General features: G+C 47.1%; 1 protein-coding gene across 1 annotated transcript in view; it reads left to right on the top strand.

Annotated features, from left to right (window-relative positions):
- The first annotated feature begins 11,554 nt into the window (after positions 1-11,554).
- The window catches only part of CD9 (CD9 molecule), a 93,564-nt gene continuing 87,501 nt past the window's right edge, over positions 11,555-17,617 (top strand). The window contains exon 1 of the mRNA XM_068273054.1: positions 11,555-11,705. Within this exon, the coding sequence (XP_068129155.1) occupies positions 11,640-11,705 (66 nt within the window). The 5' untranslated portion in view covers positions 11,555-11,639. The remainder of the gene's footprint in view (positions 11,706-17,617) is intronic.

Below are 17,617 nucleotides of genomic sequence, written 5' to 3'. Positions count from 1 at the left end.
ACAAAAACCTCCCCTGGGGGGTACTCACCTCGGGAGGGGGAAGCCTCCGGATCCTATCGAGGCTTCCCCCATCCTCCTGTGTCCACCGGCAGTCTCGCTCTGGCCCTCCGAACAGCGGGGATGTAAATATTTACCTTCCTGGCTCCAGCGCAGGCGCAGTATCGGCTCTCCGCTCGGAGATAGGCGGAAATAGCCGATCGCCATTGGCCCGCTTTACTGCACAGGCGCTAGTCTCCTGCACCTGCATAGTAGAGCGGACCCGGGCGGAGATCGGCTATTTTCACCTATCTCCATGCGGAGAGCCTGCTGAAGCCAGGGAAGGTAAATATAGCAAGCCTTGTCAGGCTTGTCGTGGATTGCGGGTCGCTTCGGGGGAGCCAGAGTTGGACTGGCTGCAGCTACAGGGGAGGGGGGAGCCTCATTGGGACTCTGAGGCTTCCTATTCCGGAGGTGAGTACCCCCCAGGGGAACTTCTTTTTGTTACAGGTTCTCTTTAAGAGAGAAAAAAATGGCAAAAAAAAAAGGGGTAGGGGGACAAGGCTGCCCAAAAACAGACTTTTATTAGATGAAGCATTGATTCATGAGTGCTTCAGGTGATAGTATGCTGTGTGTAGAAGCCCTCAGTCTCCTTAACAACCCCAGTGCGATTATGCTTGTACATATAAAAACACACTGCAGACATGTAAACTGTGGGCTCACAGACAACACATGTACAGTATGAGCTGAGAGCGCAGTGAGAGGTTTGTTTGCTCGGCATACAGCAGAGGCCTCTGCAGGAAAGAATCTGAAGCAGATTTATTGAGTAGAGCGGAACAATGTATTCCCCATGGGGCTATCATCCGAAACCCTTCTGAGAGAGGGGGGGGGGGGGGACCCCAAACAGCTGCAGATACAGCCAGACGCAGGTTCTTGTACAGCACTGACCTCATGGCATCGCTATTCTGCCCCAACAGCACAATTATACTGAGGAGGATTTCCCGCTATAGATGAAACTGCTGCATATTATTATTATATTGAACCAGTACCTTTCCTATCGCTTCTCGTATGTACATCAGCAGGTGCGTGTATGTTTCAAAGTGAAACTCACATCGCAGATAAAAAACACCTAAAATAAACTTCATACAGCCAAAGTTCAAAACTCAAAAAAAAATAATTCTTTAGCTTGTGCAAGAAAAGGTTTAGAGGACAACTGAAGCGAGAGGGATATGGAGGAAGCCATGTTTATTTCCTTTAACGTGTACCTGGCGTTCAATTTTCCCAGGATTTCTGTGCAAAAAGTGATAAAATTTATTTTTAAAACTTTTTTTTTTCCTGAAACTTGCCAAAATGTGTCAAGCAAGGGTCTAGTATACAGTGCAGGAGAGTATTGCTGTGTATGCATGTTTATACTGTTCACAGCATGTTTTTATGGATGGACATTTCTGTCCATACCGCTAGGGAGGTTAAAGAACAAGCGACACCTATGCTAACCTAGAAATAAAAAAACATATATATAAGTATTATCTATTATCTATCTATTATCTATTATTTATCATACTACTTCTACTACTAGTAATTCCTGTGAATTTTTTAAAGGAAAAGCAGAAAATCCTTTTCTAGGCAGTGGCCATCTTGCTAAGTTAATGCTCCCTGACTCTTGTTTTCCCCTCCCTTCTCTTGCTCATTGTGTATTCATTAGCTGCCCTCCTCCCAGAGTCTTCAGACACTCCCACTGAGGTGTATACTAGGAACTGCACTGTCTATTTTTTATTTACACATCCAATCACTGAGTCACCTCAGCCTTGCTTGTAAACACAAGTAATCAGAGGGTGTTTCTGATAAGCAGCTAGGCAGGGAAATAAATGGAAGAGGAGGGATATATTATAGATAAAAAGAACTCCCAGCATTCAACTCTTTGGCACTGTTTGGCACTAGGGCCAGTGCTCCTAAAGTATGTGATAACTACAAACCATAACAGAAAAAGTTTTGCAAGCTTTGAATGCAGGATTAGCATCTTTATCACTTAATACACTCAGACTAGTTGCTGTTGAAATGTGATTTTTATGGTGACAATACCGCTTTAAACAAATAGTGTTTCAGGATTGATACTTACCTGGGGCTTTCTCTACCCTACTTCAGGCTGGTCAGCCCATCGCTGTCATCCCGGGCTGCTGAACTCTCTCAGCTATGGGAATATAATGGGGTGTATGTGGCCGCACCACGCATGTGTGACGAAGCGCAATTTTGCCAAAGTATCGGGCCATCCAGTAGGAGGATCAGACTGACCTGGGGAGATGGTGAGGAACTGAACAGCCTGAAGGAGGCTGGAGGAAGCCCCAGGTAAATATAAATCCTGAGGCCGTTTTCACACTGCAAGCCTGCATCAGTTGTGCAGTGTGCCCACCGCACCGCCAAAAACAGGCCTATTGGGAACACCGCAGTGCTCCCTGTCTGGCCACGAGCCAAAGAGCAAGTGAGCTATGATTAACCACTTTGTCCTCCTTGACGTATAAAAACGTCAAGGAGGACAGGCGCGCTCCCGCGGCCGATCGCGCGCGTGCACGCGCACTCCCGGCCGCGGAGTCGGTAGCCACGGAATCAATGTATCGGGCTGGGGAGCCCGATCATTGATTCCTCTCCCCCGCTGAAAAAGCGACAGCTTCTCTCGGAAGCTTCGCTCTTTCTGAAGCTGTGTCCCTCTAAGCGTACATTGTACGCTTAGAGTGACGTCATGTAAAAAAAATCGAGATTGTCATCTTGTGGCCAAAAAGTAAAACTACAAGTAAATGCCCAAAAACATTACAATACACCAATATTTCCCCAAATAAAACACTTTTAAAACCCACCCTCCCAAAAATGCCCACATAAAATGTTTAATAAAAAAAAAAAAAAAAAAAATTACTATAAAAAAAATAAAAACACATAAATATTTACCTAAGGGTCTAAACTTTTTAAATATCTATGTAAAGATGAAATATTTCTCTCTTTTTTGTTTTTATAAGCTTGTTAATAGTGATGGATGCAAAACGGAAAAAATGCTCTTTTATTTCCAAATAAAATATTGTCGCCATACATTGTGATAGGGACATAATTTAAATGGTGAAATAACCGTGACAAATGGGCAATAACAATACGTGGGTTTTAATTATGGAGGCATGTATTATTTTAAAACTATAATGGCCGAAAACTGACAAATAATGAATTTTTTCATTTTTTTTCTTATTCTTCCTGTTAAAATGCATTTACAGTAAAGTGGCTCTTAGCAAAATGTACCCCCCAAAGAAAGCCGAATTGGTGGTGGAAAAAACAAGATATAGATCAGTTCATTGTGATAAGTAGTGATAAAGTTATAGGCTAATGAATGGGAGGTGAACATTGCTCGGATGCATAAGCTGAAAACGACTGAGATGTTAAGTGGTTAAGGACAGTTAGTCCGAAACATGTCAGCTAACTGATGTTTGCCCTGGATGTTTTGGATATGTCCAACAATAAAGGAAATCTTCATTGACATGTGCGGACCCTCTCTTTTTCACCAAACAGGAAGTGACATGCGCTTACTTCGGAGTATGCAGAAGTGCACGGAAGCGTCTTGTAAAAATACGCTTCCGCGTATGCGCACCGCAACATCGCCTCGGCAACTGTTGAAGAAAACCTGCATCGCCATAGAGTAACATGACTTTAGACCCGATGCAGATCGCTGCAGAAGACGCACGGTAACATAGTTTTGTGTTAGCGTTAGATCTGACGCTTCCGGGGCAGCGTAACGCAATGTGGGGAGTGTGAACTTCTCAATAGGGAAACATTAGACTGCGGTAGCATTGCGGCAACCGTGCCGCACCGCGCCACTGTGAAAGGCAGGGCCCTGAGACAGTATTCGTCTCAGGTTCCCTTTAAATTCTTGGTTCAGCTGAACTGTCTGTTAATCTCTTATAGCGGTGGGAGGAGGTGGACTGAGTCAGGTGATCTGCTGTATGCTGGGGAAGGAGCTCACACTCTCCTGGCAATATGGAACAACAGAATGCAGCCTGCCAGGAGCCAGATACATTGGGTAGATTTGGTGAAAAACAGGCCATTTATAAAATCCTGTGCATTGCTAATTAACGCAAATTTAGGGTCTTACGCAGGCCCGGTCCGCCCATGATGCCAAGTGAGGCGACTTCCTCAGGCGGCAGAAGTCTGGGGGCAGCACAAGGCAGAAACAGGAAGTGAAGAGAGTGCCTGGCCAACCTATACTGGGGCAACTGTACCTGGCCAACCAATACTGGGTGCAACTGTACCTGGCCAACCTATACTGGGGGCAACTGTACCTGGCCAACCTATACTGGGGGCAACTGTACCTGGCTAACCTATACTGGGGGCGACTGTACCTAGCTACCAACACTGGGGGCACCTATAACTGTCTACCTACCTATACTGAGGGTGCTTTTTGGGGGCTCACAGCAGCTATAACGTGCGGTGCAAATTGTTGGGTGCTGTGCGATCATTCTAATTTGGGGGAGGGGCACATCCTCACAAGTTTGCCTCCGGCAGCAAAAAGTCTAGTACCGGCCCTGGTCTTACGCAATAAGAGGCACCTGCAGAACTGGCTATTTAAACAGAAAAGTGTTTATTTGTACAGTATGAATTTTATACAGAGCAGCTCCCGCCTCTGGCGTTTCGCAGGTTAATGTCGCCGTTGCCAGGACATCTGGCGTCTACCAATCGTCCCCTGTGCGGCAACTACACGTTAGGCTGCCATCCGATGAAGCCAACGAGGAGCAGAAATATGCGCTGCCGATCCCACGAGAGGTCAGAGCTGTGTGGTTGGAATGGCAGCACACTGGGTATAATGACATCCTTGTTCTCACGCCGCGCTATCCGAAAATGTGTTGTCACGTTTCCAGAAACAAACACATCTCGCCTTCTACTACAGTGCCCCCTCCCCCACCCACCTGCCCACAGTTAAAGGTGCCTAGCACAATAATATGGAAGGAACTGTTTTTTTTTTTTTGCAGGAAAAAAGCTAAATAATAATAATAAAACATTTTTAGTTTAGCTGTCAGCATTAATGTCGAGCATCACTTCAGCTGGTGTCCTTTTGTTTTACATGCATATAAAAACACAGTAAGGCCTGAGACCCACTAGGGTGATTTTGGAAGCGTTTTGGGATCGCCGACACGACAATTACCAGCGATTCCCAAAAAGGCTTTGCCAATGAAAGTGAGTGGAGGGGAACCAGTGGCTTAGCTAAAGGGGGTGCAGAGGTAGCGGCCGCATCGGGCCCTTGGGCCAGAGCGGGCCCCGAAGGACCCTCCCTCAACCACAGTATTAGCTCTCTATTGGCCCTGTGCTGGTAATAATCACATCTATAGATGCTTTGAATAGCAGTAATCATTAACACACAGTTCCCCATCCCCTTCTTGCACCTCTGACACTGGTTGTCCTTGGCAGGTTTTGGTGCGCCGTATCAATTGTTATGTATAGAGTGCTTGGGGGAGCCCCATGTAAAACTTGCACCGGGGCCCATAGCTCCTTAGCTACGCCACTGAACCCACTAGTGCGATTTGCGATTAGGAGTAATCGCAGGGCATGCACAATTTTGAGTGCTCAATGCTGGATATAGTAGCACTACAAAATCGTTTTGAAAAGCAATTTTGCAGTGATTGGGGGGGGGGGGGGGGGGGTTGGTGATTGCAAATTCAAATAAAGATATTTATATTTACAGGGTGTCCTTATTTCATTTGTAGCCCCGCTCCCTAGCAGAACAGGTCACAGGTGCTTCTCTGATTGGTCCTAGAGAAGGACCTTTGACCTCTCTTCCTTTAGGGGGTGGGGCTAAGGAGGGAAGCTGGGCACCTGGTAAGTATAATAAAGTCTATTGACCAAAAAAAAGATAAATCGCTAATTGGAAGCGCTGTACAATTTACTGTACATCGCTTCTAATCACAGGGAAACACAAGTGCAATCGCACTAGGAATCGCTGCACACAGCGCTGCCGCAATTACACTGCAGTGATTCCTAGTGGGCTCCAGGCTGTATTGTCAGAGCCTGCTGCCAATTGGTAGTCAGGGCTTGTTTCCACTGTTGCGACGCGATTTCGGCCGCATTCCGACGCTTGTAAAAACGCATGCGGATGCGTTTCCACATGCGTTTTTACCCGCGATTTCGCCTGCGATTTCGAAATTAACCATGACACTGCCAGGGCTAAATAAAATTGAAAAAGGTGCGAAATCGCACGCAAAATCGCGGGTAAAAACGCATGTAACAAACGCATGCGTTTTTACTATTAAATACATTAGCGGCGATTCGCACGGATTCCCGACGCAGGCGAAATCGTTGGCTCTTTTGTGCGTTTTTTTCACGCTGAAAAAAACGCACCTCAACAACGCTACAGTGGAAACAGGCCCATCCACTTGTATTACATGTGCGGATCTGCATGCGTTGGACGCATGCAGATTCGCGATAGTGGAAACGAGCCCTCAAAGGGATACTTAAAGGAGTTCTTTCGCGAAAAAAGTAGGCAGTTAAAAAATGTGACAGATGACAGGTTTTGGGCCAGTCCAACTTTTTAAGGGGGATTCTCAGGGCTTTCTTTGTTTTCAACAGCATTTCCTGAACAACTGATCTCATTCTACATGGAGGTGGTAAAAATGGTCAATCATTGGCCAATCAAAATTGAATGTGTGTATGCACCCTTAACCACTTCACCCCAAAGGCGTTTTTACCCTAACGGACAAGCGTGATTTTCACCTTTCAGTGCTCATCCCTTTCATTTGTCAATCGCTTAATCACTACTTATCACAATGAAATGATCTGTATCTTGTTTTTTTTCACCACCAATTGAGCTTTTTCAGGTTGTTATTTGTTTTCAATAATTACTTTATTTTCTATGCATTTTAAAGGGGAAAACAAGGAAAAATGAAAAAATACACAATTTCTCCAATTTCATCCCCTATAGTTTTAATATAAACACTGCTACTGTATATAAAACCCACACATTGTTCTGGTTATCACAATATTTTAATTATGTCCCTAGTACAACGTATGGTGACAATATATTATTTGGAAATAAAGGTGTATTTTTTCTTTGGTGGTTTTTTTCTTCTACTGTTTTGACGTGCACGGGAATGCACATGCACGCGTGGGAGCGCGCACATGCACGCGCGGGTCGTACGCGCGCACGTGCACAGCGGTAGCAGCACTGTCTGACTTATAAAAACACCCTGGAGCCATTAAGAGGCTCTAGCAGGACGTTTTTATATGTCAGCTTGTCATTAAGTGGTTAATTTGCCGAATAACGGCACAATTTCACAGCTGACTAATTGCTTCTTATGGCCAATCTCCTGCTAACCAATCCAATCAGATCAGTGGGAACGATCCGAAAAACGGATTGATTCCATTAAGCTGATTACCGCCACGATCGAAAAAAATAAGTCAGATGCAAAATTGTACCATTAATGGGCACTTTTAAGGTGGCCACTAATGGTCCAATTTCTAGCGAAAAATCGTTCGAGCGATCAGAAATTCTGATCGGAAGAAAAATTGTTCACTACATCATCAACGAACCAATCTTTGCTTCCTATCTATCACAACCAATCAAGAAAATTAAAATTTTGGTTTGACAAAAATCCATTCGGACAATTTTTTTTATAATCATTCATAATCGATTGTGCCCATCAACTGAGATTATTTTCAACCAATCCGATCAGAATTTCTGATCGCTCGAACGATTTTTCGCTAGAAATTGTACCGTTTGCACCTTTAGATTTGCATGCAAGGCAGATTAATTGGCATGTCCCCCTATCTGTAACCACCCTCAGTATCCTCAGCGTTTGATCTCGCCCATGTGATACAGACCTCCACACTCTCCTATGACATCACAGAAACTCTGCAGGGCAGGAATGAGGAAATACCGCTATGCTCTGTTTGATCTGTGGGCCTGAAAGCCATGTGGCCAGAAATACTGCATTCCTGAGGGATTTACCCACCTCTGGCCTCAGAGCAGCCAAATCTCTCCAAACAGGACAGAAGCACAATCAGTCAGGCTGGGGTCACAGAGTAACTAGCGGGGAGCAGCCAGTGGCGTGGCAATAGAGGGGGCAGTGGTTGCAACCACACTGGGGCCCCTAGACCAGAGGGGCCCCACTAGGGGCCCTCTTTCATCCATCTTGTTAGCATTGCATTGGTGCTATGCTGGTAATGAACACTTACATAGCTCTCAACTGTCCCTCTTTTGGAGGGACAGTCCCTTTTTGGGAGCCCTGTCCCTCTGTCCCTTTTTTGCTCTCATTTGTCCCTCTTTCAGGACTTTGTCCCTCTTTCTATGTAAATATATATATTTCTCTACTAAATAATTTGTTTGACTCTAAACTTTATTCCCATCCTTTAAATTGATATATTACTAATTTTAAAATGTTAATATGAAGGAAAATGAACCAGGATAGAAAGGACCAGTGTGGTTTGAATTATAAAACAACATATTTTTCCTATGAAATCTTTATGGTATGCGTGACTAGGGGTGTGATGGGGGAGTGCTCAGGGGTGTGGCTTAAGTGTCCCTCTTTCTCATCTCAAAAAGTTGGGAGGTATGCACTTATATATGTGCATTGCATAGGGGTAACTCTGAAAGTGGACCTGAACTCTGTCACAGGACAAAAGGAAAACGTAGATAAATGCACCCTGTATGTATTTAGAATATAGTAATTCCCCCTCATTTATGTCTAATCATAAATTGTAATCTGATCTCCCCCCTGTGTCACATGACTGCCATGGCAGATAAGGGAGATAAGCTCATTTGAAAAAAAAAGAAGGGAACACCAAGAGACCAATATAGTGTAGTATGTACAGTAATGGGTAATGAGAGGTATATAAATGAATATACTCACAAGTCAGGGTTACCGCATAGGCAACCACTATATAGGCAGGTGAGGAGATTAGACCTGTCCTCACTCAGGATTAAGATGTCACTCTCTGTAGATAGCAAGAAGAAAAGGGGGATTCAAGCCCTCCACCAGAGGTGGATGCTGATATTGTAAGGAGAACAGAGGCGCCAAAAGAATAAAATGTATTAAAATCTTTCAAATTCCTCGGGAGGCGGAGGTGGTGGACTCATCTCCCCGAAGTAGATATAATACCGTCAATTTTAATACAAACAAGTTTATTTATATACTCCAAAAAACAGTGCAACGCGTTTCCAAGGTATATTCCCGCTTCTTCAGGCAATAACAAATAGGAGTACTCACTCCCTCAGGGCCCTTTCACACCAGAGGAGTTTTTCGGCATTTTAACGCCACAGCCGAAATTGGTGTTTTCCAAGGTAAAACGAAAGTCCATAGACTTTCATTTTACCTTTCACATCTAACTCGGCGTTTTGGAGCGTTGCGTTTCAACTCTCCCAGGAGCTTTTTCAGGGCTGTTTACAGCCGAAGTTGGCTGTTGGCGTTTCAATGATAGTCAATGGAAACCGCCAACTTCAGCGTTTTCAAAGCGTTTTCCAGCTGACTTGTTCACTTATTTTTATGGAAGAAAAAAAAAAAGGACGTTTTCATATGAGCTGTAGAACGCTTTGAAAACGCTATGTATTGGCGTAGGCAAAAGGCTGAGTTTCAGCCTTTTCTACCGCAGCCTCTAGTGTGAAAGAGCCCTAAGATGAGGTACAAAGGGGGCATAATCCACAAGATGCCCCTTCACCATGGATGCACCAGGTTTAGTATATATTTTTCCCCTGGATGTTGCCCTCTAAATCCTAGGTGCGTCTTATGGTCAGGAGCGTCTTTTAGTCCAAAAAATACGGTAATCAGTTTAAATGGCAAAAGATATGTTTTAGACTTTATTTCATTGCATAATTATGATACTGCATTTTACTCCATTACAAAAAGGAATATATAGCCTCACTTTAATGGATCTACAGGTGACATCATGATAGCAGATAGCACAGGACACCTTCACTGGACTCCATCATCAATGAGCTGGATGAAGGGGACCCACAAAATAAAACCAAGTGATTTAAGTATTGACTAATTAGTGTCATGTTGCATTAAAGTATACCTGTAAGTAACGCAATGGGAGGGGCCTGGTTAGAATATTTACCCCAGTAGGTGGAAGCCTTTGGAGGGTTCAGACGCTTCCTGGATCCTTGTCGAGCCCACCATTGACGCGCAGGGACCCTCTGTATCTTCTGCCCGTGCTTCTGGCTGTAGAAGAGGACATGCAGACTGGGCATGTGTGAGTAAGGTCCGCACATGCCCATTGTTTTTACTCCAGGCACAGGTGTGCTCTCAGGGGCAGTCCACCCCTTGTGTCAGGCGACGTCTCCAAGGAGCAGCATCCCTCCGCACCCCTCCCTTACCCTCCACTGTTGCCGCTGATCTGAGGTCTAATAGCAAGGTGAGGGGGATCCGGGGACAGTTATAAAGGAGGCGTCCACCGATTCACAAGGTAAAACGAAAGGTGGCCACAGGGAGGGCAGGCTGGCTACCTACTGGGGACCCCTACCTGGCTAACCTATACTGGGGCAACTATACTGGCTACCTACAGTATATTGTGGCAACTATACCTGACTGACCGATACTGGGGGCAACTATACTTCCTATCTATACCGGGGGGCAACTATACTGGCTGACAGATAGGTAGGGGGGGGGGGGAGTGAGAGATCGGTGGGAGGAGAGAGGTGGGGGAGAGATAGAGTGAGAGATAAGTGGTTGGAGAGAGTGAGTGATGGGAGGAGCGATAGAGAGGTGGCGGAGAGTGGCAGATGGGGGGGAGAGGTGAGCGAGAAGTGTGTGGGAGGGGGGAGTAATAGAGAGGTGGGTGAGAGTGACAGTTAGATGGGGGAAGAGGTGGGAGAAGATAGAAGTGTGTGGGAGGGGGGAGTAATAGAGAGGTGGGTGAGAGTGACAGTTAGATGGGGGGAGAGGTGGGAGAAGATAGAAGTGTGTGGAAGAGGGGAGTAATAGAGAGGTGGGTGAGAGTGACAGTTAGATGGGGAGAGAGAATAGAAGTGTGTGTGGGGTGGGGGTGATAGAGGTGGAGAGAGTAAGAGTTGGAACATGGGGGTAGAGGTGGGAGAGAATAGAAGTGTTTGTGTGGGTGGGGGGGGGGGGGGGAGTGATAGATAAGTGGGGGGAGAGATAGGTGGGAGGGAAAGAGATAGGTGGGGGAGGGGGTTAAGAGATGGGGGGGGGGGTTAGATAAAAAGAGGGAATAGTACACAAGTCGGGTAGAGAAAACATAAGAGGGAAAAACTGAAAATAACGGGAAGAATAAAGTAAAAACAAAAACTCAACTAGGTAAAAAAGGGACAGGAAAAAAGAGAGGGAAGAGAGAACGTGAGAAGATAAGAGAGTAAACTCGGTAAAAGGAGAGAGCCAGATGCAGAGAGGGGTGAAGGGAGAATAAGCTGTCACCCAAGAGGGGGGGAGGGGGGGCAGGGAAGTAATAGCGCTGTATTATCATATAATAAATCACACAGCACACACGTGATCCGGGGACCCCCAACAGTCTCTCTCTGGGAGGTGTGGCCGCCCGGCTGGGATCACGGCAGAGGGCGGGGCAGCCGGCAGAGGGCGCTGTGCTGTGGCCATAACGTGTGGCACACCCAGTCCTCCTTCTCCTCCCGCAGCAGCAGCAGATCATTTCCAGCCCAACTTCTCCGGACTTGTGACCAGCGCTGCTCCGGCACCATGCCTGTCAAAGGGGGAACCAAGTGCATCAAATACCTGCTCTTCGGCTTCAACTTCATCTTCTGGGTGAGTCAGAGGGGGGATCCTGAACTATAGAGTGTGACCCCTGCCTGTAGGATGATTTATATAGTGTGACCCCTGCCTATAGTGTATATAGTGTGATTCGCCTGCATGCACGGAGCTGTCTACAGTATGCTATGGACGAGTGAGAGGGGGGATCCTGCCTGTAGTATGCTATGGACGAGTGAGAGGGGGGGATCCTGCCTGTAGTATGCTATGGACGAGTGAGAGGGGGGGATCCTGCCTGTAGTATGCTATGGATGAGTGAGAGTGGGGATCCTGCCTGTAGTATGCTATGGGTGAGTGAGAGGGGGGATCCTGCCTGTAGTATGCTATGGACGAGTGAGAGGGGGGGATCCTGCCTGTAGTATGCTATGGATGAGTGAGATGGGGGATCCTGCCTCTAGTATATGGAGTGTATATATAGTATGTTATGGGAAACACATGTTGGTGCACAGGGCTGCCCTCCTGCAGTTTCATATTACAGTCTGGGACTGTTTACTACCTCTGCCTGTCTGTGATTGTCTATGGAGAGAGCTGCAGCTATTTTCCTCCCACCACCTGGATGCACAAGTGCAGGAATTTCCCTTCCAATCACAGATCAGCTGAAAACTGGACTTCTCCTGAACTTTGCTTCTCCGCTGGGATGGATCTGGAGTTAGCGGGGGGGGGGGGGGGGGGGGGGGGGGGGGGGGGGGTACTGAACTGGAGCTACACACAGGGGCTGGTTCAGAATCAGGATTTAATGAATTGGATCTGTTTAGATCTATTATTTTCCTGAATGTGACTAGTCTTATACAAAGTTCTGGTCCAGATTCTGTATTCCACCGTGCAGCAGCTTAGGATGGGTCAAATCACCCATGATGCTTTGCATTGCAAGGACATGAACCAATAGAATTCCCTCCAGGATTCAGTCTATGCTCAGATTGGATTGTTTCTGTTTCCCTCGGTGATTGCCGGACATGACTTTTTGATTGTTATGAGTGTGGACACATTGAAGGTGCTGATCAGTAAGGTCACCTTGATTTGTACAACACTACTAATTCTACATAATGAGGGAAATCCTAAAGTCTCCATTCAAAGTCTATTCACTCAGTTTACCCTTCTACATAGATTTGATTGTGCAATCAGAATTGCATCATCGATGGGTGCCTTTATGCTGGGCATACACGGCTCGTTTTTGCGGCTCGACTCTGCAGGCTCGTTTTTCTCCTCTTTTTCCATGCACTGCTATCCGGAATTGAGCAGTGAAACGTTGGAGCGGGAGATCGGACATGTCGGAAATGATCTATCGAGTAATCTAAATGGCTCACAAACGAGCAGTATATGCCCAGCATTAGACCTGCTTAGAAATGCACATATGTCGATTGTAAGAGCTGCATGTGGATCAGATCTGTATAAAGGCAAGAGCTAGAGAAAATCGGTATCCATTTGTCATAAACGCACACACTTGGAGCAGGCAGGCGTCTGAGTTTATGCCTTGAGAGGGGCGGAGATTAAGCAGACTGAGGTGAGTTTCCGTTAGATTTCTATGCAAATCAAAATTGGGGTGTGTTCTGTTTTGTTTGTGTCCCTTTTTGGAATTTAATCAATTGAGAACTGGGGTTGACTTGTTTTGGGGCTGAGTGGAAGTAAAACTTGTAGCAAGAGATCGATGCAAGCTGCCATCTTTTTTTTTCCTACGCTGGAATTCAATCTTCCGTACATTACGTCTCGCGTGCAGCCGGGAGGAGCTGTGTACGCACTTTAGGTTAATGTCAGCCAGCATGATCATTAGTGATCGTTTCAGTGGACCGTTTAGGGACAATGGCTGTACAGATGCCCTCCTGGGTACTTTTGCCGAGCAGCCTGTTCCAAGGTATGGAGATGGGAGGGGGACAGTCCCGCGTGAGCTACTTGACAGGGAGTATAATAGAATAACAATTTTGATTGGGCAACAATACGAAACGACCTTACATAGCTCCAGATGTCAGCGTGATCACCTGATCTGCATAGTTGTTTTGGGACATGATCCAGGATCTATTGGAGACAGAGGATTGCTACAACAGTGGGAATAACATATGGCTGAGTCTGAGCGTTTCCTCATCCAAGGGCTGAACGAATCCCTGGAGCTGCACCAAACTAACGTGAGAGGGATATGGAGGCTGCCATACTTCTTCTTGAACAATACCAGTTGCCTAGCAGCCTGCTGATCTCTGGCTGCAGTAGTCTATCACACACCTGGAAACAAGCATGCAGCTAACCCAGTCACATTTCAGTCAGACACATCTGATCTGCATGCTTGTTCAGGGACCATGACTAAATACACACACACAGTCACACACACACAGTCACACACACACAGTCACACACACACAGTCACACACACACAGTCACACACACACAGTCACACACACACAGTCACACACACACAGTCACACACACACAGTCACTCACACACAGTCACTCACACACAGTCACTCACACACAGTCACTCACACACACACACACTCACACAGTCACACACACACAGTCACACAGTCACACACACACAGTCACACACACACAGTCACACACACACAGTCACACACACACAGTCACACACACTCACACACACAGTCACACACACTCACACACACAGTCACACACACACACACAGTCACACACACTCACACACACACACAGTCACACACACACACACACACAGTCACACACACACACACACACACACACAGTCACACACACACACACACACACACAGTCACACACACACACACACACACACAGTCACACACACACACACACACACAGTCACACACAGACACACACACAGTCACACACAGACACACACACAGTCACACACAGACACACACACACACACACAGTCACACACACACACACAGTCACACACACACACACACACAGTCACACACACACACACACACAGTCACACACACACACACACACAGTCACACACACACACAGTCACACACACACACACACACTACAAAAATCAGCCAACACCTACTCTTTAGTTTATGAAACCTCCAACTCCAGGTACCCAAAATGGCTCCGGCTCCAACGGCTAACGGTCCAATTTTCAGTGAAAAATCGTTCAAGCGATCAGAAATTCTGATTTGGATTGGTTGTAAATAATCTCTGTTGATGGGCACAATCGATTATGAACGATTATAAAAATAGTCGTCCAATTGTATTTTCGTCAAACCAAAATTTGGATTTTCTCATTGGTTGTGATTGGCTCGTTGATGGTGTAGTGAACGATTTTACTTCCGATCAGAATTTTCTAATCGCTCGAATGATAAATTGGATCATTAGTGGCCACCTCCAGTCTAATACTTACCAGAGCTGTGGATTTGGTATAAAAATCATCCGACTCCTCAGTTTATGAAACCACCAACTCTGACTCCAGATACCCAAAATTGCTCCACAGCCCTGCATCAGTAGGGCAGCCTCCATAACACTCTCACTTCAGTTGTCCTTTAAAAATGACAGCAAGTTCCCATCTCTGCTGGCAGTGGAGCTGGTTACTAAAAGCGTTCTTGTTGCCTCCTGGATTGGACAGATGGGTCCGGAAATTCTGCAGTCATTTTGGAAACTACCTAATTTATCCCGAACCTCCCTTGTGTACTTCTGCTGGCATTTTTGAGTTTATTACACAGCAGCCCAGCTATTCACAGCAGTGTTCTCTCCAAGTGTTTTTTTTTTTTTCTTTTTTTTTTTTTTCTTTTGCCGGTTGCACCACTTGACTAATTTTGGTGAGCGCCCGGCTAATCTTGGTGAGTGCCTGGCTGTCATCGGCTTGCCTCCTCATCTTCCTCTTATGCTGTAAGCAGAGTTGCACTGGCCCTGCATTCCCCATGTCGCGCCCCACCCGGCTACTTTTTCATGCCAACCGGCTGGTAAAAAAAAGTCTGACGAGAACACTGCACAGTGTTCCCCACAGAGTGCACCAATCTGCATTAAGGTGTGAAAAGGGCACTGAGGAGAAAACGTGGGAATTTGTTTTTTTTTAAACTTGGTAGCGTGAACCCGACACCCGTGTGACCTCCCCCAGGCTGCCCTTGGTTTGCGCTGAATGTTCAGTATTGAATGTTCAGTATTGAATGATGACTTAGAGGCTGGGAGTCTGTCGGTGAGATTTCACCTGCTGTGACTCTCGTTTCCGATTATCTGATGGGCGGTGCTGAGAAACTTAAAGGCGACATCCAGGTTGTGACATCGAATCAGTCACTCGATAGACGTGACATTTGTCAGTTGCCTGAGTCAAAAAGGCAAATTGACTTTTTTTTTTTTTGGGGATCTGAACTTCTAGATGGAAAAATCCATTGTGTAGCTCTGCCTGCCTGCAGCTGTGCCCCTATCCATACAGGCGTACACCTCTTCTCCCTGCAGCTGTGCACCTATCCATACAGGCTTACACCTCTCCTGCCTGTGGCTGTGCCCCTATCCATACAGGCTTACACCTCTCCTGCCTGTGGCTGTGCCCCTATCCATACAGGCTTACCCCTCTCCTGCCTGCAGCTGTGCCCCTATCCATACAGGCTTACACCTCTCCTCCCTGCGGCTGTGCCCCTATCCATACAGGCTTACACCTCTCCTCCTGCCTGCAGCTGTGCACCTATCCATACAGGCTTACACCTCTCCTGCCTGTGGCTGTGCCCCTATCCATACAGGCTTACACCTCTCCTGCCTGCAGCTGTGCACCTATCCATACAGGCTTACACCTCTCCCGCCTCCAGCTGTGCCCCTATCCATACAGGCTTACACCTCTCCTCCCTGCAGCTGTGCACCTCTCCATACAGGCTTACACCTCTCCTCCCTGCAGCTGTGCACCTCTCCATACAGGCTTACACCTCTCCTGCCTGCAGCTGTGCACCTCTCCATACAGGCTTACACCTCTCCTGCCTGCAGCTGTGCACCTCTCCATACAGGCTTACACCTCTCCTGCCTGCAGCTGTGCACCTCTCCATACAGGCTTACACCTCTCCTGCCTGCAGCTGTGCACCTCTCCATACAGGCTTACACCTCTCCTGCCTGCAGCTGTGCACCTCTCCATACAGGCTTACACCTCTCCTGCCTGCAGCAGTGCACCTCTCCATACAGGCTTACACCTCTCCTGCCTGCAGCTGTGCACCTCTCCATACAGGCTTACACCTCTCCTGCCTGCAGCTGTGCACCTCTCCATACAGGCTTACACCTCTCCTGCCTGCAGCTGTGCACCTCTCCATACAGGCTTACACCTCTCCTGCCTGCAGCTGTGCACCTCTCCATACAGGCTTACACCTCTCCTGCCTGCAGCTGTGCACCTCTCCATACAGGCTTACACCTCTCCTGCCTGCAGCTGTGCACCTCTCCATACAGGCTTACACCTCTCCTGCCTGCAGCTGTGCACCTCTCCATACAGGCTTACACCTCTCCTGCCTGCAGCTGTGCACCTCTCCATACAGGCTTACACCTCTCCTGCCTGCAGCTGTGCACCTCTCCATACAGGCTTACACCTCTCCTGCCTGCAGCTGTGCACCTCTCCATACAGGCTTACACCTCTCCTGCCTGCAGCTGTGCACCTCTCCATACAGGCTTACACCTCTCCTGCCTGCAGCTGTGCACCTCTCCATACAGGCTTACACCTCTCCTGCCTGCAGCTGTGCACCTCTCCATACAGGCTTACACCTCTCCTGCCTGCAGCTGTGCACCTCTCCATACAGGCTTACACCTCTCCTGCCTGCAGCTGTGCACCTCTCCATACAGGCTTACACCTCTCCTGCCTGCAGCTGTGCACCTCTCCATACAGGCTTACACCTCTCCTGCCTGCAGCTGTGCACCTCTCCATACAGGCTTACACCTCTCCTGCCTGCAGCTGTGCACCTCTCCATACAGGCTTACACCTCTCCTGCCTGCAGCTGTGCACCTCTCCATAC

Source organism: Hyperolius riggenbachi, chromosome 3, assembly GCF_040937935.1.
Source record: "Hyperolius riggenbachi isolate aHypRig1 chromosome 3, aHypRig1.pri, whole genome shotgun sequence".
In the NCBI taxonomy this organism is placed as follows: domain Eukaryota; kingdom Metazoa; phylum Chordata; class Amphibia; order Anura; family Hyperoliidae; genus Hyperolius; species Hyperolius riggenbachi.
This window is presented reverse-complemented; position numbering and strand designations above follow the sequence as displayed.